Consider the following 21882-nt stretch of genomic DNA (forward strand, 5'->3'; position numbering starts at 1 on the left):
TATTAGAGATATATAATTGTTATTATAAAGTACCTGTACTTATGACATGAGATGATAATACTTTTTAAAAAGTTTTCAAACTTTACTTGTGTGTGTCTATCATTGTGTGTCTATGAGTGGGGGCACATACATGCCATGGCGCACATGGGGAGGTCAGAGGACAGCTTCCGGTAGTCAGTTCTCCCCTTCTACTGTGGATTCTGGGGACTGAGCTCAGATGGTCAGATGTGCAGGACAAGTGCCTCTTGCTGGCCCGAGGCTGTCATTTGATAGTGGGCTAGGATTAACCTGAATGCATATTATGAGTCTTGGGGCTACTAACTGATGTGTTAATGGAAAAATGGAAATCATATAAAATGCTCAATTAAAACCATGGAAGTAACAGAACTGATCAGGAAAAATATGAATGGAAGAAAATGAGTAGCAGACAAAAGAATGAAGAACAGAGGGGACAAATGAAGACAATGGAAAGCATGGCAGACATCTGAACTACAGTAGCAACCAGTTTAAATTTCTGTAGTTCCATACCAAATAAGACAGAAATTGTATAAGATTCAGAAATAGATCCCAACTGTCTATTGTCTACAAGAAACTCAATTTTAATCTAAAGACTTAACTGATTTAAATGAAAAGTGTAGAAGAATGATACAAACGATAAAGAGAGAAGTAGCTATTTCAGACACAGAATGTTATCACGGATGAATAATAACATAAGGATGACAATATAAACATGATAAGGAGGTCAATTCTGCAAAAATGCACAATTATAAAACTGAGAACAAGGAGGAAGAGATGACTTGGTCACAGTCGATAAAAAATGGTAGTATTCTATCAGATTAGGCGGGCAGATAATTAGTAAGGATGTACTTAGCTCAACTGCACCGTCCACCAACTAGATTGTTGTCGATGGACCATAACAGAGTCCATCCTCAACCTCGCAAGGATTAGTCACCTAGAATGGCCACGCTCTGGGCTACAGGAAACTCCTTAACAATTTTTAAGAAACAGCCCATAATCTCCCACTTCTCTAGGGAATATAGTCAAAACAACCAGGGAGCAGATATTCTTGGAGCTGTGACTCGGGGAAGGTGATGAAGTTTAGTTGTGAACAGATAACTTGACAAAACCCAGAGGCTTTAAAGGGTGAAGGCTGAGAGAAAGCGAGAAAGCGCTTCAGGCAAACACGCCACAGTGCATGGGGGAGGGTGGAGGTGAAGAGTGAAGGGCAGACCAAGAAAGCAGAGTCACACGGGCCTCAGCACCGGGAGGGAAGGCAGCCTCCACACACTTGAGACCTAGGGTGGCAGGAGACGGGAAAATTAGGCAGCTCGGTATCACTAGGGCTGTCTTGAGACTATCTTGTCTGAGTTTCCTGGCTTAAGAGTCGGAGGTTCTAACATCTCTCTGTATGAAGGAACTTATAGCAAGGGTTGTGTACATACTGGGCACAGCCTTCAGAGCTACCTTGAGAACAGGGGAAAGATTCGGAAGGGAAATTGCCGAGAGCTCTGTGCTGGGGAAAGCTGGTCTGGACTGGAAGGGAACAAAGGTGGGGAGAGGCAGGACAAAAAATGGGAGCTGCGTTTGGAATACCAGATTTGGGTGAGAGCTCTTGTGAACCCCGCTCAGCCCTTACTCCCCATCAGCCATGGCTGACTGTGACCCAATCCCATCCCAGCATGGAGTCTCCCACCCCATCTGTACCAATTACTGATAAAACACCTCGACCAAGGACCTTACAAAGAAAGGGCTTGTCAGGTTTATGGTCCCAGAGGACGACTGCAGCAGGAAGCCGCAGGCTCCCATCTGGAACCACGGCGAGAAACATGGAGTGCACATGGAATGGCCCAAGGCCTGGACACTTGAAAGCCTGTCCTCCATGACACACTTCCTCCAGCAAGGCCACATTTTCTAGTCAAATAGTACTGCTAAATGACTAGGAACTAAATGTCTGAGCCTATGGGAGACAATCTCATTCAAACCCTCAAAGAAGGAGCCAGACAGGTCAGCGCTGCCTTACAGTGAAGCGCTGCCTTACAGTGAACAGAGAAAATAAGATTGATCACTAACTAGACCACTTCGCAAATCAGCCCGTGATTGCAGGGGGAGGTGGTGGTGAGCAAAACTCAAGAAAGGGCCTGTGCTCTCCCCAGAGATCACTAAAAGATCTACTCAGCAAAGGCTGAAAACATTTACTTTACTTCTGATTTCTCAGCTGACCACTTGGGACTCTTATTAGTGTGTGTGTGTGTGTGTGTGTGTGTGTGTGTAAATTCTCCTCGCCCTCACTGCTTACCAGAAAGAGTCTAGAGTCACCGGGAGACAGGGGCTCTGGGTATGCCTGGGGGGATTACTTTGGCTATAATGAATTGAGGTGGGGAGGCTTGCCCATTGTATGTGGCAGCATTTCATGACTACCATCCTAGACCACATGAGCAAAGAAAGGGAACTGCCTGGCAGCATTCATTCATTATTGCCTACTTCCTGTTTGTATATTTAAAGTGACCAGCTGGACTCCTGCTCCTGTAACTTCCCGGCCACAGGGGACAGTACTCTTGAAGTGTGAGCCGGAATGAATCCTCTCTTAAGTAACTTTTGTTAGGTTCCGTCACAGTAACAGGGAAAGAAACGCTGGCATCCCTGTTTAGTTTGGCACATAAATTATATTATATATAAACAAAGACATGCTATGTGTACTATACGAACACACATGGAGAATATTCTCTTACTGCATAGTTACTAAGAAACCGGTGAAACCCAGGCTCTGGAGGTTAGCGACACTGCATTCTGGACTTTCTCAACACAGTTACTGTCACGGTCGTGACCTCAGCCGGAACTCCAGCTCTTGATGCCTCCGTCCATCCCTGCACCGCTATTCCTTGAAATGCCAAGGCCAGCGGTGTGGGAAACCTTGGAGAGAAGGTGGCCGTGGCCTGTGTGGGAAGAACTCGATGTTCTGTGATGCAGACAGCAACCCCACGCCACAGGCAGGCTGGCGCTGCGCAGGCTTCAATTCTGCTCACCCTTTCTCTCTTTAGTGTATAATTTTGCCTCTAAAATGTTTTTAACTGGATCTTTCCTGCTTATTTCCCTTTTATTATTGTCTTTCCTTCTCTTTGGGATACTAAGGATTAGGCCAAGGCTAACACATATCTACAGTGTACTTAAGTTGATCTTCTCTCTCTCTTTTTTCAATTAGCACAAATTTCTAAATTCTAAAATTTTATTTTCTAGCCTTATATACCTTTAATCCCAGAACCTGGGAGGCAGGGGCAGGCAGATTTCTGTGAGCTGGAGATTAGCCTGGTCTACTTCTGTCTCAGTTATGGTTTCTATTACTGTGGAGAAACACCATGACAACTCTTATAAGGAAAGCATTTAATTGTGGTGGCTTACAGTTTAGTTATCATCCTGGTGAGAAGCAAGTCAGCATGCAGGCAGACATGGTGCTGGAAGGTAGCTGAGAGTTTTGCATCTGACTCATAGGCAACAGGAAGTGGGCTGTCTCGCTGGGTATGGCTAGAGCATATACGGGACCTCAAAGCCTGCCTCCACAGTGACTCATTTCCTCCAACAAAGCCACACCTCCTCATAGTGCCACTCCCTCTAGGTGTCATTTTCTTTCAAATCAGGACAACACAGTAAGCTCCAGGCCAGTCAGAGCTACACCGTGAGACCCTGTTCTAAAAACAAACTTTTCCTACATTTTTCATTCCCTTTTAAATATTTTGATTTATTATTCTTTTGTTATTCCTCTTTTGTTACTAGTAAATGTTTTTAATTAGTTGTTGCAGTGTTTCTGTATCTGGATGTAATACATTGTTGCTGTTACTATTGTTTTCTTCTCTCTCAATGCTGAGAGCTATACCCTGGTGCCTTGAGGACAATGAATGGATGTTATGATACAGAGCTATATTCCAGCCCAGTTTTAAAAACTATGCCTCTGGCTGGAGAGATGGCTCAGAGGTTAAGAGCATTGCCTGCTCTTCCAAAGGTCCTGAGTTCAGTTCCCAGCAACCACATGGTGGCTTACAACCATCTGTAATGGGGTCTGCTGCCCTCTTCTGGTCTGGAGGCATACACACAGACAAAATATTATATACATAATAAATAAATAAATATTTAAAAAAAACTATGCCTCAACCCAACCATGACATAGTTGTCCCTGAATCTTGATGTGTCATTACTTTCCTTCTTGCTGTGACAAAATCCTTCATCAAACCATCAGAGGGTTTATTTTGGCTCAGGGCTCAGGGGACAGTCTGTCATGGCAGTTAAGGTACGGTGGGTGACAAGACTGTCATATTTTGTCCAGAGGCAGGAAAAAGAGAGCAATGAATGCTAGTCTCTCTGGTAACTCTAGATCCTGTCAAATTGATAATTAATGGTAACCATCATGCTCAGCAATACTTTAACTTAACAAGGGATTGATCATACACCAAGCCCCCAACTGATGACCAAGCCACAGTGAGACACACACACACACACACACACACACACACACACACCCCTGAAATACACCTGAAAACTAAAGAAAACTTTTTATTTTATATTAAATGAAAACGCAATTAAAATGAATGGCTGTAGCAGAGACAGTGAGACAGTGCTTATAGATTTATAACAGCAAATGTATAAGAAAGGAAGAAAGAGAATATCAAATTAAATTCAATAATCCAGTAACAGACATTGATGTGGGATGTCCTTCTGTATATGTGTTGCTTTTGTTGGTCGATGAATAAAGCTGTTCTGGCCAATGGCTTAGCAAAGTAAAGCTAGGCAGGAGGTCCAAACAAAGATACAGAGAAAGTGTAGGCAAACTCAAGGAGATGCCATGTAACCGCCAAAGGAGAAAGAGGTCGGAACATTATTGGCAAGCCACGAGCCTCATGGTAAAATATAAACTATTTGAAATGGGTTAATTTATAGTTAGAGCTAGCCAGTAAGAGACCTAAGTCATTGACCAAACAATTATATTTAATATATTAGCCTCTGAGTGATTATTCCATAGCGGCTGTAGAGACCCGGCAGGCAGGAAAGAAACTGGCCCAGTGGGACTGGGTGAGCATCTATCCGGTTATAAATGTCAAAAAAACCCAGCTAAGACTCTAAACAATAGTGGAGAGGGTGTCCAAACTGGCCTTGCCCTGTAGTCAGATCGATGACTATCTTAAATGTCACCAGCAACTGACGAAAACAGAGACAGAGACCTGCAGTGGAGCACGGGACTGAACTCCCAAAGTCCAGCTGAAGGGTGGGAGGAGTGAGAATATGAGCAAAGAGGTCAAGACCATGATGGGGACACCCACTGAAACAGTTTAGCTGAGCTAATGGGAGCTCACCAACTCCAGCTGGACAGGGAAGGAACCAGCATAGTGTAGGCCCATATTTCTATATGGTGTGGCAGCCAGGCTCCAAAGCCATAGGCCCACCTGAGACGGTCACGTAGACCTGCAGACAGCCTCAGCAACAGCCAGGACGTGCTGCTCCTTCTCTTTTGTTATAAATGTAAATCACCTGGGGAGAGGTGTTGGCTGAAACTGAAGACTTAATGGTCAGGATGTTTGGTGCTCCTTCCTTTGTAATTTGGAGGATGTCTTATAGAGATGCTAATTCAGGCCTGTGTGACAGCTAGCATACTCGGCAAACAGGTAGATGCGGATGTGACTAAAGGCCATTCACCTGGTTACCTAGGAGACAGCCTAATGTATTCCCCACCCCCACCCCCCCACCCCCATCCCCACACACCCCCCCCCTCAGTTTATGTGTTGGTATAAAAGTTGGCAGGAGAAAGACCCTGAGATGATCTTCCATGATGACCATGTAAGTTGTGTCTGATTATTCCTTGCGGCTCAGTACCAGTCCAGTTAGGGAAGATAATTTTCTGTGTTGGAGCCACACGGGCTCCAACAGCATAGGACCAAACTGGACCCTCTGAATGTGGTTGATGGTTGCATGGCTGGGGCAGACTGGGGGACCACTGGCGGCACCAGGATTTATCCCTACTGCTTGTATTGGCTTTTTGGGATTCTGTTCTCTTTGGATGGATACCTGGCTCAGCCTAGTCACAGTAGGGAGGGCCTTGGACTTCCCCAAAGCAATGTGCCTTACCCTCTCTGAGGAGTGGATGGAGGGTGGTGTGGAGGGGAGAAGGTGGAGGGGATGGGAAGAGGGGAGGGAGTAGGGACTGGTATTAGTATGTAAAGTAAAAAAAGATAGTTTGTTTTCTTTAAAAAAAACAAAAATTAGGAATCAAACAATACATATTGCAACAAAGGACTGGAGAGATGGCTCAGAAGGCTTGCTGCCAAGCATGATGACCCTAGTTGAATCCCATGGTGGAAGAGAGAACTGACTCCCAAACACCATCCCTGATCTCCTGTGTGCTGTGGCACACTTGTGTGCATGTGAGCACACAGGTACAACTATCTGCTTAGCTGTGCTCACAATAGCCAAGCTAAGGAATCAGACGAGCGGCTAAGGGAAAGACGGAGGCTGGGGAAAGGGAAATCCAAACATGGTAGGGTTTCTAGTTCACCCCAGTTAGACTTCTAAGGAAAAAACAAAAAAAAAAAAACAAAAAAAGGGCACACACGTATACAGAAAATAAATACGCAACAAAAGACCCGCATGGCAGATCATGGCCACCTGTAACCCCAGTTCCAGAGGATTAACGTGACCTTCTGGCCACTGCAAGCACCACACACACACTGTGCACACATACACGCAGGCAAAATATTCATGCACATAAAAATCAATTGTTGAGTTAACAATACAGGAAAATAGCAAGGATGAAGGAATAACAGTACTCGACTTTAAGACTTACTATAAAGGCTAAAGTTAAAACAAGAGTATATGGTATTGCAAAACGAGATGAACGAATCAATGGACTAGACCCACATCAATATACTAACCTATGGCAAAGGGGCACAGGCAATACAATTGCACAGTCTCTCTATATTGTTGAGTTAGCTATTTGGGGTCCTTTGCCTCTTAATATAAACGTTAGGGTCAGTTTACTGATATCACAAATAACTTGCTGGGATGAAGGTACTGGAACAAAAACATTCCGAAGAAAAACGAGGAACCTAAACACAGATTGTATATTTTTCATAAGCATTAATTCAAAACAGATAATATGTCTAAATGAAAACTGCAAAACCACAGCCCTAGAAAATAACCTACAAGATAAGCTGGGGTTTATCTAGGCAAACTGGGGTACAGCAATGACATTTACGCACACACAACAAAGGTGCAGCCCATGGAAGAGCTGACAGGTAAGATTTCATCACAATTGAAAACACACACTCTCCAAAAGACGCTTTGAATAACGTGAGAGGCCAAGTACAGACTGAGTATCTATAAAACAAATATAAAAAAGACTAAAAAAATGGACGAAAGACTCTGAAACGTTATCAAAGTAGATATAGAGATGGCAAATAACGATGAGATGCTTCATAAATAACTCAGGAGGGAAATAAAAATTCAAACAATGCGGGATGAGATGTAGTTCATTGGTACAGCACCTGCCTGGCACGCTCAAGGCTCTGTGGTCTATCCCCAGAATGCAAGATGAATGAATCAACAAATGAAACAATGGGATAAGAAGTGGCCGACGACCCACAGCACTGCTACCCTAGCTTGCTCAAATGTAGCTTGGGGGAGGGTTTAATTCATCTTAAGGCTAGCTTACAGCCCATCACCGAGGGAAGCCAGGACAGCAGCTCCAGGCAGGAACCTAGAGGCGGGAAATCAAGCCGTGCAGCTTACCAGCTCACTCGTAGCCGGCTCACTTGCTCTTTTATATAACCCAGGATTGGTTTGCTCTGGGACGGTACCACCCACAGAGGGCTGGGCTCACCTACATCAGTCATTAATCCAGAAAATGTCCACAGACTGCCCTTGGGACAATCCGATGGAGGCAGTCCCTCCAGGTGACTCTAGTTTGTGACACCATGACAAAAGGAGCAGCACAACCAGCAACACAAATGCTGCAGGAGCGCTGCAGCAGGAGCCTTCGTTGTTAGTGGGAAGGCGACACTTAGAACAATAGGAAACGAGTATCAAGCTGTGAGATGGCGCGGACACAAGGGAAACACAGAGCGAGCACTAGGAGGAAGGCGTCATCTGAAGAGGCTTCGCACTGGATGACTTCACTACAGAAACTCTCACACAGGTAAGCCATGAGGGCAGCCAGGGAACAGCAGAGAGGATATTATGTCGGTGAAACTATTCTGTAGCATGCTATTAATGCAAGAGTAGGTACATATCATTACACATTCATCAAAACTCATAGATGGGTAATACCAGGACTAAGTCCTGAACCAGTTGTTCTGAACCTGTGAGTGGTGACCCCTTTGTGACCCCTTTGGGGTTGGAACCACCCTTTCCCAGGAGTCACATGTCAGTTGTCCTGCATAGCATACATTTATATTATTAGCCATAACACTAGCAAAATTACAGTTATGAAGTAACGACGAGATGCTGGGCCAACACCACATGAAGAACTGTATTAAGGGGTTGCAGTATTAGGAAGACAGACCCACTGCCCTAAGCTATGACCGGTGGCCTAGGGTAGGGCGTGAGCCCTGCAGGACCCTGGAGGCTGGCGGGGCAGGGGGTGCAGAAGTACAGCTCTGGCTTCGCTCAGCTTTGCTGTGGCCTGAGAAATGCTCTTAAAGACTTTTGGGTGCATCTCCATGGTAAAGCTATTGCCTGGCACATGAGGCCCTGGCAAAGTCCTTAGCTCTGTAAAGAAACAAATAGGAACTACGCTCTGAAAATAAAACTTGATCATTTTAAATGAGAAAAAGAATTTATTCATTTTATTTTGAAATAGAAGTACCAGACTTCCACATATCTGATTAGGCCAAGTGCTGGTTCAGAAATGTTTGTTCCTTAAGAGTGTATTTCTTACTGCAGATACAGTAAAAACATCTAGGAGCCTGATGCATATCCTTCTTGTCTCCTGAAATGAGATCATTTTTGCGAGGAAGTTTTGACATACCTGCTCCCACGTACTTGACAGCTTGAGCAGCCCTGACCGCAGCCTCTCCCAGACTTCTTCTTACTTCAGGATTAATACCAGGCTACAGGGAGATAGTAAAATTAATTTCCACTAGTACTTGGTCTCTATACATTTCCACCAGAATGTAAAAACAATTAAAATGTACGTTAGATAATAGTGTATATTAAATAACTGCATTAAAAGCTAATATACCAATCTGTCTGTCAATATACCAAAACTGAATGCTTCTGCTAGAATTGTCTATGAATCACACATATTACCAGTACAATTACATATCTTTATCCTGGTGTTTGCATAACAACCTTCATAACTCCATGTAAGATGACAAGGATCGGGCTGGGAAGATGGGTCAGCAGTTGAGAGTATGTACTGCTCCTGCAGAGGCTTAGAGTCTGATTTCCAGAACACACAGCTCACAACCTGTAGGGGGCCCGACGGAATCTGACGCCACTACTTCTACAGGCACTGTTTCCAACAATGTTCTGCACGCAGACATTCAAGTAATCACTGCTTAAAACTAAGCCTTCAGCTGGGCGGCGGTGGTGCACGCCTTTAATCCCAGCACTCGGGAGGCAAAGGCAGGCGGATCTCTGTGAGTTCGAGACCATCCTGGTCTACAAGAGCTAGTTCCAGGACAGGCTCCAAAGTTACAGAGAAACCCTGTCTCAAAAAACAAAAAACAAAAAAACAAAAAACAAAAAAAAAACCACTAAGCCTTCCTGAAGCTGTTGACACGTGCTTCAAATATATAACATATTTTGCAACAAAAATTCTATTTTGAGCAGGGTAAGAGCTGGTTAACTAGAAAACACTGGTGTTTCAGCAATACAAACAACATATATCTCACCAATGGCATTTGTAAGCTCCACAGAATTATAATCATCAAAATAGGAAGCCCTGGCTTTGACCCTCTTGGCAACCTGAACCAACTCAGGGATAGAAACAGTATGAAGGGAAAGTTGTCAAATAGAGACTACATTTCCTCCACAATGTAACTGTTGGGCAAGAAGATGACTAACACAGTTGGGGAACATGCTGAAACGGGTTAAAACAAGAGTCTTCTCCATGAAAATGATGTCCAACTGACCAGATCATTCCATTTTATTCACACAATCAGTCCTAATTAATTAATTACAGTTTAAACTGCGTACTCACATCACTGCCCAGTTGCTAACTCTTGGTCATACACTTGCACCGAGGTAGATCTTTCTGGACTGTGTCCACAGGAGCAGGGCTCACCTGTGTCTGATCCCAGAACAGTAGCCCACCCATCACTCCCCAACTCTATGGATCCTCAGCTTTGCACCGAAGTCTTACAATGCATTACTAGTCAGACGCTAGGGATGAGAGACGTTGTCTTTACAGACATGAAAATAAGACTGAACAAGGTTTGTGGTCCAGAGAACCCTGGAAATGTCATTTAAGTTCCTTACCGCTGGGGCCTCCTCAATGATCTTCTGATGGCGCCGCTGCACACTGCAGTCTCTTTCAACAGTACACTGCGTTGCCATGATGATCACCAAACACCTGACTTCCACATGCCTATTTCAAAAAGAAACCAATGTGTTAACATACTTCACTAGGTTTCAGAGAGTTTATATTTATCAACCCAAACTGTTGACCAAAAATGACCAAGATTTGCTCATTTTCTCTGAGAAAGAAATGATCTTCTAGACTCCATGTTGAGGTTATAGATTTAAAAAGAGCTACAATGTTGTAAAGTCCAAGTAATATGGTTTCTACTTGTATGATAGACACTACAGAAAACAGAATGTATGTATATGAAAATGACTGGTAGGTAAGAAATTCAGGAGACCCAAGATAGGTATTAATTACAAAGGGAAAGAAAATCAAAAGACTGATAAAATTGTTTACAAAAATTTACTACAAACTATAATTCATAAAAACACCAATAATAACCATGCTTTAAAAATAACAAAAAACTTTTGCAGTCAGATTTTATAACAATGAAGACTGAAATCAAAAACGTCTCATCTATAAAAGACTAAAAATAATTAAAATAAATATAGATCATTAGTATTTTCAAGAACGTACTAGCATTGAAATCATGAAAAAAATTAAAAAGGCACTTTAATAATGAGTTTTAAATAACTATCAAAAATTCTGACAGGCATACTGAGAGTGAACATACGTAATGCCTATACAAATGAGGGCTCACACATCACTGGTCCTAGCTGACTACCCAGGGCTGGTGAAGTCATGGGTCTTGAAGAAGAGCCACAAGCACAGCTTTACTAAACCAGCATGATCCCTAACAACAAACTAAAGAACTGGCCTCATATCCACAGGTAAGCGGTCGTCTTACCCTTCATCAGAAACTTCTCTTTGCAACAGATGGAGACCATCACAGAAAACCACAACCAACCCATATACAGACCTGTGGAGTCTATTCCCAATGGGTACATCTACAAAGGCATCCGCCATCTCAGACTTAGGGAACACTGTAGAAATGGGGTAGGGATGATTATAGGGGTAGAGCATCAAGGAGTTTGCATCTCCTGTAACATCAGAAGCTACATCCATAAAGTCTCACAAACTGACTGCCTAACATGAGCTGACAATGACAACAGACATGCCAAAGGGATGGTGGAAAGGACACAGGCCCCAATTTACACAAAGAACTATGGGAAAACTAAAGAGTGCTGGAGAAAGGGAGACATAGTCTCCCCAGGGAACAACACACCAATTGGTTGTCAATAAATAGTAAAGTGGTTGGCTCTGAGAACATACATATAAGTAACATTATACAGAATGACCATATTTAGGTGTAACATATATATGTATGTATGTATACACACACACATATATATGCGTAATATAATTTTTAAAAGGCCATGAATTTGAACAGAATAATGGGGTATGTAGGAGGGTTTGGAGAGATGAAAGGGAATGGATAAATGCTGTACTTATAATAATTGAAAATTAGAAATAAACAATAATTTAAAAAAATAAATACTAAAAGAGAAAGAGTATTGTCCACTGTTTGTGATCCATGATTACTGGGGATTAATCAATAACCATTGGCCTTGCTACCCTGGGCCTTTGACAGCTCAGCAGGTGGAAGGGCACAGCAGAGCCAGTATATCCCAAAGCTAAGAAAGGAAAAGTAAGGGGCAGGTAATCATTGTCTCTCCCAGGGCACATCCTCGCAGGACTGAAATATCTCAGACCAGGCGTCTCTTCTTCCAGTGAATGTCAAACTAGGATCTAAGCCTTCACACACACACAAGGTCTTTGGGGGTGGGCATTTCAGATCCCAGACTCTAGCAGCTTTCCGCCCCATGGCTCTTCTACTTGCCTTTCGTGTTAAATTTCACAGACACATGACTAGATGCGTTTAGCTATTTATCCAGATAAGTTGGTCATTCATCCTATTACTTTATTTTTTACTTTTTGGATTTTCAAGACAGGGTTTCTCTGGTGTAAGAGCCCTAGCTGTCCTGGAAGTCACAGACATGTGCCTGCCTCTGCCTCCCATGTTCTGGGGATTAAAGACGTGCGCCACCATCACCACACAGCCTCTTTGTCCTACTTCCATGGCTGGGTGACTGTCACTAATTTTGGAAAATGCTTAGCAATACCTACTTCAAATTATTTCTTCTTCCTTTCTTCTTCTTTCTGTAGTGAAATAACATAGAATACCTTTAAAATACTTCAGTTGTGGGTTTTATTTTTAATTTTCCTTGTAACAATTTGTGCCTGGGGAGTTGGTCGCTGCCATATGTTCCCATCAGTATCTCTTTCCTTTGCTGCTCATATCCAGGCTGCTGAAAACCCATCCAATGTGTTCACTTTACTACAGTGTTTTCGTTCTTAGCATTTTCTTTTTATTCTCTTTTTCCACATCTCTGATTCTCATTCTCCTTTGTTTTGCCATGTTTTCTGTTTGCCAGATCAAAGCCTGTAATGAATTAATAAGTTACTTTAAATTTCCTATTTGGTAGAGCTTAAATTGAGACTCAGTTCGCTTACTTTGTTTCTTCAGGAAAAGCTTTTTCTGGCTTCAGAAATCTTTTTTTTTTTTTTTTTTGTCAGAACTAGGACATGATGCATCGGTGATAGATCTGAGGTAAAAAGAACCTCACTGAGGTCTTAGATCAGCCCGGGGCAAGGGAGACCATGTCAAAGCCGTGGGCCCCACAGCTGTGTTTTCCTCTTGTGTCTTCATTTCCCTTTCGCTGTTCTTGCCTGACCGTCCCGCGGTTTCCCAGCCTTCTCCAGATGAGCCTGCACTGCAGGCCTCTGGGACGATGCACTGTCAATACACTGAAGCTGGAGACATGTCCTGGTTGTTTCTGGCTGCTATTGCAAATAGTCTTATGCTGAGAAATTTATAGACGACAAAAATTTATTCTTACAGCACCAGAGGGTGAGAAGTAAAAATGGACACACTTCAACTCCGGAGCCTGTGAGATCCTGCCTCTTCATAGACGTAGACACTGAGTAATAAGGAGATGGCTCCCTGAAGCCTTCTAGATGGACACGAATTCCACTCAGGGCAAACCCTCACGACCACAAACACATCCACAAGGGCCCCAACCTCTCTAAAATGCTTTCTTAGTCCTGGGGGGTTAAACCCAAAGCCTTGCAAAGGACAGGCAAGCGCTCTGCCACTGAGCTACAACCAAGGTGTTGTGGCCATTCTGGCTTGTGTAACTCTCTCACAGACACACTTGAGCACAGCTACACGGCCAAAAAAGCTACTGCAGCATTCAATTAAATCGGTTACTCTACAGTCCGTGCTGTTGCTGTGCCCTCATGGGTGTCTCCCTTGTTCTTTTCTTCCCTTAGGTACAAAAGTGGACTAGCTGGTGCCTCTTACTGAATAGGCTTGAGCATGGTTTCTTGGGAAAATATGTTTGTTAAAGAGAATAGAATATTCTAGGCCTGCTATAAAATACTCCTCCCCCCAACCCCCTTTCCTCCAAATCACGAGGTAAGATTTTGATTTTCCATGAATGGTGGTACATACACCCCAGGGAAGCTGTTCCTTCAAGCTGGTTGATGCTTAAGTCGCCAGACGCTTGTCGAGATCCCTACCAAGTCTCAGGGCTACAGCAGCTGCTGCTTCAGGTGAGTGGATCCCAGCAGTTCTTGAGTTTGATCCCAGTAGAACTTGAGTTCCCCGGCCAGCCCAGATTTCAGTGTGGTCTGTTCTGTGCTTCAGCTCTCTGATGGGTCTAAATGGGTCGTCATGTTCAGTTTTTGTTTGTTTTCCTTGCTTTTTGTGGTGTCCAACCTCTTTACACAACAGAGAAGAAATGTGTTTATCAGGCTCATTGCCTTGCTCACGCTTTCAGTACTCCATGGAAGGAGACACTCTAGTACAGACTCTGGGATATGAAGGGAACATGGGGGACCTAGCCACCCACACAGCTCTTCTGAGTTCCAGAAGTGGGAAATACCTTTCCTGCGGTACTTAAAATATAAGAGAAGCTCAAAAGACACAGGTTCTGCTATGGTCTCTGCAGTCACCTGGTGGCTCCCATTTTCTTCTTTCTCAGTGACCTTCCCTTGTGCTAATATAGAGGTTCTAGAGCCCAGGGCACAGATGAATCTGATCAGAAGCTTCAATTTAACCACTATGAGAAATACACACTGCTGGAGAGTACAGGAACACCAGGATATTGTCAAAGAACAGAAGAATACTATTTTCTTATGTATGTTTATACACTATCTAGAATATGTGTTGGGTATAAATGAAGAAGGAATCTGTTTTTTTTTTCTCTCTAAAATAATACACTTTAGAGATGGTTTACCATCCTAGTCTCTCAGAAAAACAATAATTCTGATCAGATTTATTAGCACTACCATGAATTCTCTGGAACTCTATTCAGCAGGTTATAAAAACACACTGATGACTAAAATAGCCAATATTCAAGTATTTTCACTAGAAACCACTGAACAGAAATGCTAATCTTACTTGAGGAAGCTGGTGTGGTAGTGTCTGCCAGTAAGCCCAACCCTGGGGCGGCAGAGGTGGGGGGACCATGGGTTCAAGGGCTCCGCATAGTGAGCTCCAGGTCAGCGTGTGGCCAGGGCTACATGGGGAGGCCCTGTATCAGATAATCAGTGTTCCCTGCAGTGAGTCACACTCACGGGGATGTCCAGCAAGTGCCCCTAGAGTTCTCACAGAAGAGGACACTCATCTGCATGGTTCTTTATTTTCTTTTGAAAGCTATTACAAAAAGACATCTTCATTTCTGCCTTCCCACTAAGGAAGCATATGCTGTGCTCTCCTAATTATTGACCTGTTTTAAACTGATTTATTTTTTAACTATCAAACTGCAATTAAATTTCATTTATTGTATCACATTTGGGTATGGCTCCACTGATTATTTTAAAAAAAGATTTACTTATTTTTGTTTTGCCTGTATGTATGTCTGTGCATCACATACATGCCTGACGTCTGGCCCGCAGAAGCCAGAAGAGGCCTGGAGCTGGAGCTACAGATGAGCTGCTGGGAATTAAACCTAGATCCTCTGCAAGAGCGGCCAGTGCTCTAACCTGCTGAGACTGCTCCCTCCAGCCCTACAGTTCCACCTTTTATACAGCATAAGACAAACACCAAAACAACTCAGGGCCCTGTTAAAGACAGTCCTTCCTGGGCTCCTTTTAAGGAAAGAACTTAGAGCTTCAAGTTCGTTGTTTGCAAGGTAAAGCCTTTCTATGCATGGTTCACAAATGGATTGTTCTTTCCACTTGACTTAAAGGTTTTACATATATATATTTATATCTAATATATGTATATATTTGTGTGTATATTAACAATATATATGAACTCTGAACTCAAATTCCGGATTTACAACATAGTAGCTGGGCAACCACAGGCAGCAACAATCACTCTACTGCTTGGTGCCCTGATGCACAAACTGAAACCTGGGGGGAGGGGCTTTCGGATTAGGACGATAAGACTACCTAAAATGTGAAAACATAGAATCTGGCACATGTTAGAGTCCCGTGTTAGCGAGGAGGGCTACTACCTGCTAACACAGAATGATGACAAAAATCTTCATAACTGGCTCTAGTTAACTAACAAGTTCTATTGTTTTAAATCCCTCAACTAATGCTTGCAGCTCTGTAACTACACTGATTCTTAGAATATATTTATACTGGAAGAAAATACTCAGTTTCACCAGTAATAAACGGACTCTGGCACATCACTGTCTCAGGGCCATTCCACCTTGAACAAAGGCACTAAGACAGAGTTAGTGTTTACTGATACGGGAAGATGCCTGGAAGTATAATATTACTGAATAACATTATGTTATAAATTATTCTATCCACTGTTATCCTGAGCATATTTTGATTCTTATGTGTTTACACATGAGTTTTCTAATAACATACAAGAAAGTATTTAGATGAAAATATACTGTCCTCTAACTCATGATTACAGAGGCAGAGCTGGGGAACTCTATATACAAAATTATATCTAGTATTACAACACCATAGCTTACAGACTACACATGCATTGCACACATGCACCCCAAAGCCAAAAACCCCAAACCAGCAGTTAACCTTGGTGTGTCCACGAACTTCTCGATTAGCATAGCGTCGTCATTGAAGGACTTCTTAGCTTCTCTCCTGGCTGATTCTAACTGCTCTTGGAATTCTTTTTCGGATCTAATGATCCTCATGCCCTAAGAAAGAAAGAATTGTGTGTCCACAACATAAATGCAGACCTCTAGCCAGAAACGGCAAGGACAGGTACCCACAACCTTACTTTTCCTCCTCCACCACGGACGGCTTTGATCATAACAGGGTACCCAATTTTCCCAGCATGCTCTTTCAGGCACTGGTCAGATTGATCCTCGCCATGGTAACCTTCCACAACAGGAACTCCAGCAGCCGCCATGATGGACTTGGATGTGCTGTAGAGTAAAAATACCAAGACGTCCCAATTCCGTGGTATCAATAAGTCACAACTCCTTAAAGAATCATCACACAAGTAAAGGAAGGACTACAGGCTGAGACCAATATTACAGCATACACTGAAAGTCCTTGTTACACAGTGGTCCTGATTTCACGTGGTAGCTCATCCCACCATCTTCTAACCCCGACAGCTAATATATATCTTAAAACACTAATTACTTCTATATTTTCCATAGTTCAGTGGAGTTTTCCTACACACCAGAAGAGCAGCAATGAGAGTATAGTTCAGAATGCCTATTAATGGAGCTGGCCAGATGGCTCAGTAGGCAAAATGCTTGCCCTGCGAGCCTTGAATTTGGTCCTCAGAACCCATGTAAAGGTGGGATGTTTGCATGTGCACATGCACAAACACACACAAGTAACAATTAATTAAAAAAATACCTGTTGTAATAAAATAGACTACTTCAATTTGTCTTATAACGCTTACCTCTTTATTCCCATATCTCTAATTGCAGATGAAGGAGGACCTATAAAAATAATGCCCTCTTGCTTACAGAGTTCAGCAAATTCCATATTTTCTGAAAGAAACCCGTATCCTGGATGGATGGCCTACAAAGGAGAGAAAGCACAGCCAACTTACTGGCTAGCAAAGCTTTGGTGCTGGCATTGCGCCCTCCTCTGGGGAGATCCAGATGTGGCCCACAAGACACAAAGGCCTCTGTTATGACATGCTCCCACAAAGATGTCTAGAACATTCACGCTGAAATTTTGAAGCCTGTTTCACACCATGAAAGCTTATTTCTTTTCTCACTTGATGCTGCCTCGCGTGTGTCAGGCAAGGTGTCTACCATGGAGCTTACCCGCAGCCTTGAACCTTTTGTTACAGAAATAAGTCACAGCTCAGGAGGTGCCAGTTCCAGCAACTCTAAGCACATGATTCACAACGAGGATGCCCTCCTACTGTCATCATCACCTGTCTCCAAAACCTTACCACCGTCCCAGACATAAGGAACGAGCAGCCGTGATTTTTCTTTTTATTTCTATGAACTTACAAGTCTAGATCTCTTCTGCTGATGGAGTTCTTGTCTGACTGTGGCTTATTTAACTTAGCTGGTTTCACATCCATGTGTCAACTTGTACCAGAATTTCATTCATTTTTAGTGCTAATATTTCATTACATATATATTCCAGATTTGATCATCCACAATTCTGTTGTGAATTGTTTCTACTTTTTTATTGTCTAAAATAACATGACTGTGAACTTTGGTGGACAGGTATGAGCCCTTAGTATAAATTCTTCTATATATACCTAGAAGTACAATTAATAGGGTAGTGAGATATTTCAGTGGGTAAAGTGCCCACCGAAAGCAAACACCTGAGTTTGAGTCTGGAAGTCATAAAACGGTAAGAGAAAACTGACCCTGCAAAGTTGTTCTCGGACCTTCACATTCACAAGTTTCCACCCCTACATCAGACACACACACACACACACACACACACACACACACACACACACACACGCACACAGGCACACACATACACACACATTTACAGACATATATATATGTATATATATATATATATATATATATACATATATATATACACAAAAACACATAAAAATTTAAAGTGGAATTAATGAATTGTATGGTCATCTCTAGAACAATATTTACATACACATTAAAAATTTTTTACCTTTACACAAACTTTTTTAAAGTTTTAATAACTGAACTTTAAAAATGCTTAAATCAAGAAGTGGCTATTACTCAATATAAATTAAATTTAGAAACACAATTAAGACATAGCTTTCCTTTTTTAATTTAAGGCAAATATTTGGTTAAAAAAGTAATAGTTATTAAACAGTTGTTATTGCATCTTTTGCTGTGTGTGTGTATATGTGTGTATGTGTGGTGAGGCATGCATGTGGAGGTCAGAGGACAATTTAGAGGAATCAGTTCTGTCCTTCCACTGAACTCAGGCTGACAGGCTTGGTAGCAAGTGCCTTTACCTGATGAGCCACATCATCCACCCTAGAACAACCCACACACTTTGATTCAGAACAGCGGTGCTATTAAGGACAGCAAAGGCTTGTAGCCTGGGAAAAGGGATTTGTTTATTGTTTCTGTGCAAAACTGACCTAAACCCAAACATCTCATGTTCAAAGCACCTGAATTTTGAGGAAGAAGAGCCCAATTCTTCCTCAATTCTAATTTATGATTTAGATTCTCCCTCCATCTACTTCCCAAAAGAATTCAAGTGCAGAGGACCCAGTAAAAGGCTGAGGAAGAAGAATGTATACAGAAATGTATACAGTTTCCAAAGATAACTCAATAATCACACATTAACACTGGCTGGAAAGAGAAAATATCTATACAGAAGTAACTTTACATAAACTATACAAAATTTATTTGCTTTGCTTTGTAAACTTTTTCACAGTTCTTACCTGTGCTGCAGAGCTCTTGGCCACTTGAATGATTTTTTCCATTGCAAGGTAGCTCTGCTGAGATGGAGCAGGGCCAATGAAATACGCTTCATCCGCCTGTTAAAGACAGCATGTACTACCTCAGTTACTTTGTTTAGCTAGCAAAAACATGCTACATTTGTTTATGTTCTAGAATATTACTTTAATAACTATGTGAAGGTGTTTTACATTTGCTTCTGCTGCCTTTGTTAACAATGTAAAGATGTGTTGAATTTGTTACCCCTTGCCTGCCTAAGGCATCTGATTGGTCTAATAAAAAGCTGAATGGTCAATAGTTGAACGAGAGAAGGATAGGTGGGGCTGGTGGGCAAAGCAAATAAGTAGGAGGAGAAATCTAGGCAAAGGGAAAGAGAAGAAGAGAAGGAGGGGGAAAGAGAGGGAAATGCCCAGGACTAGAAGACAGGAAGCCGCCAGCCAGCCACGAAAAGCAATGAAAGTAAGATATGCAAGAAGGAAGGAAGGAAGGAACGAACAAACGAACGAAGGAGAAAGGAAGGAAGGGAGGGAGGAAGGGAGGGAGGGAGGGAGGGAGGAAGGAAAAGAGAAAGAGAGAGTGGGGAAGGGAAGGAGGGAGGGAGGGAGGGAGGGAGGGAGGAAAGAAGAAAGGTAAAAATCCCTGAGACAAACTGCAGATAAAAAGAAACAGATTAAAATAAGAGCTAAGGGCAAGTATTCATAATTAATAGTAAGTTAATAAGTCTCCATGTCATGATTTTGGAGCTCATTAACGACCCAAAAGAAAAATCCTGATATAGTTACTATTTAAAATAAAAACACTGGGCACAACAGACAATGACATGAATAATGTAAGATGAAGAAGCAGAAGCATCCAGTTTGTGGCTCACTCCTGCATGTAAGGAGAGTCAAAATTCAATTTTCCCAAATAAACCACATTCTAGATTTAATCACAGCATTATAATGATCTTAAATGTACTTAGTGCCTAAAGTTATATTCTAAACAGACACAAAATACATGAACAGAACTATGTAGCAAGGAAACATTAAAAGTTCATATAATCTCTCATGATTTGTGCATCGTTCTGCAGTACCCTTTACATTTCTCATACAACCAAAGCATCCTTTGCAGTAGACCAAACAGGAAGCATGTATCTACTTATGCACATGTGCTAAATGTCTACGTGTGCCAGGCTTTGAGCTGGGAAGCGTCCCTTACAGAGGGAAGACAGCCATTAAACCTTCACACACAAATGGAAACTGTGACAAAGGCCCTAAAGGAGGAGGCAGGGTCTGAGGGTGGCAGGGAGAGCCAGCAGGGGCGGTCAGGGATGCTCATTGCTGTTGGTGAGGATTTGGCCTGGGGATGGATGAAAAAATGGACGTAGGAAAGGGATTGGAGAGATTCCATGGAGAGAACACACATATGTGAAGGTCCAGAGGTGGACAGAAAGAAACCTTGTCTGTGTAAGCAACCAAGGATAACTCATGTGGCTGGGTCATAGTAAGTGAGTGGTCAAGGGACCTGTGATACAGATTTCATGAGGCCTCTGGGAAGTAAAAATATTTGGATTTTTTCCTATTAAAACTCATAATGAGATTGGGGGGAGAGGATACAAAAGGCAAAATAAAGGCCCCAAATCATATTTTAACTTCACAAAACACAAGTTCATTCTCATTCTGAAAAACATGGACAAAAATACAATGGCAAATTGGCCTTGGGTACCAGCCTTTCTTCATTAAAGTCCTCTCCAGACCTATTTTCCACTAGAACTAATTTGGAACATTTTTTCATAGCCATATTTTTATTTGTTCATATAAACATCAACACACACAGTCTTAGTTGTATACAAATAGAATCACACTATTTGCCTATCTTCTGGAATTGTTTTTGGGGTGCCTCTTTGCTAGCACATACAAGTACAGCTGTGCAGAATGGAGGTGCCACTGCTCATTTAATCACAAGCCTCTCCCCTTGAATTTGGGTTGTAGTGGCACAGCACTGGACACAGGCAAGGCTAAAAATTCTTTATATAACTCTGTGCACTTTTATGTGAATGTGCCCCCTCCACCTTGGAGCCACAGACCAGGCAGAATGCTTGCAGGACAGGGTCACACATGTGTGCATTTTAAAGTTCCTGGTTCATCAGCACTGGGGTTTCACTAACAAACATCTCCATCAACACACCAATTCTACCTAGCCTCACCAACACCAAGAATTAGCTGTCTGTCTCTTAAAGTTTTCCTAACTTGATGGATCATAATGTAATTAAACTATGTGAACAATTTTGGTTCAGAACTTGGTCTGGCTGACATGCAAGAAAGAGATCCTAAGAGGACCAGGAGGGAACAGGAAGAAGGCTCAGAAGGCAATGGCACTCTCCAGTCAAGACAAGACAGTGGCCTGATTTCTGGTGCAGGTAAGAGAGGGCAGGAGGAAGTGGGAGGAGCGTCTGGGAAGCAGAAGTAGCAGCCCTTAGTGTCTGTAAATAGTGAGGGATGGTGTGTACAAAGTGGGAAGCGGAGG

At 42.5% G+C, this 21882-nt stretch overlaps 1 protein-coding gene across 1 annotated transcript in view; it reads right to left on the bottom strand.

The window, feature by feature from the left end:
* The window catches only part of Mccc1 (methylcrotonyl-CoA carboxylase subunit 1), a 40901-nt gene extending 21444 nt beyond the window's left edge, over positions 1 to 19457 (bottom strand). The window contains 8 exon segments of the mRNA XM_038346911.1: positions 9005 to 9086; positions 10459 to 10519; positions 10521 to 10551; positions 10554 to 10567; positions 16565 to 16686; positions 16770 to 16917; positions 17406 to 17527; positions 19362 to 19457. Of these exon segments, the coding sequence (XP_038202839.1) occupies positions 9005 to 9086; positions 10459 to 10519; positions 10521 to 10551; positions 10554 to 10567; positions 16565 to 16686; positions 16770 to 16917; positions 17406 to 17527; positions 19362 to 19403 (622 nt within the window). The 5' untranslated portion in view covers positions 19404 to 19457.
* Between the last annotated feature and the right edge of the window lie 2425 nt (positions 19458 to 21882).

Source organism: Arvicola amphibius, chromosome 11 (genome assembly GCF_903992535.2).
Source record: "Arvicola amphibius chromosome 11, mArvAmp1.2, whole genome shotgun sequence".
NCBI lineage: Eukaryota > Metazoa > Chordata > Mammalia > Rodentia > Cricetidae > Arvicola > Arvicola amphibius.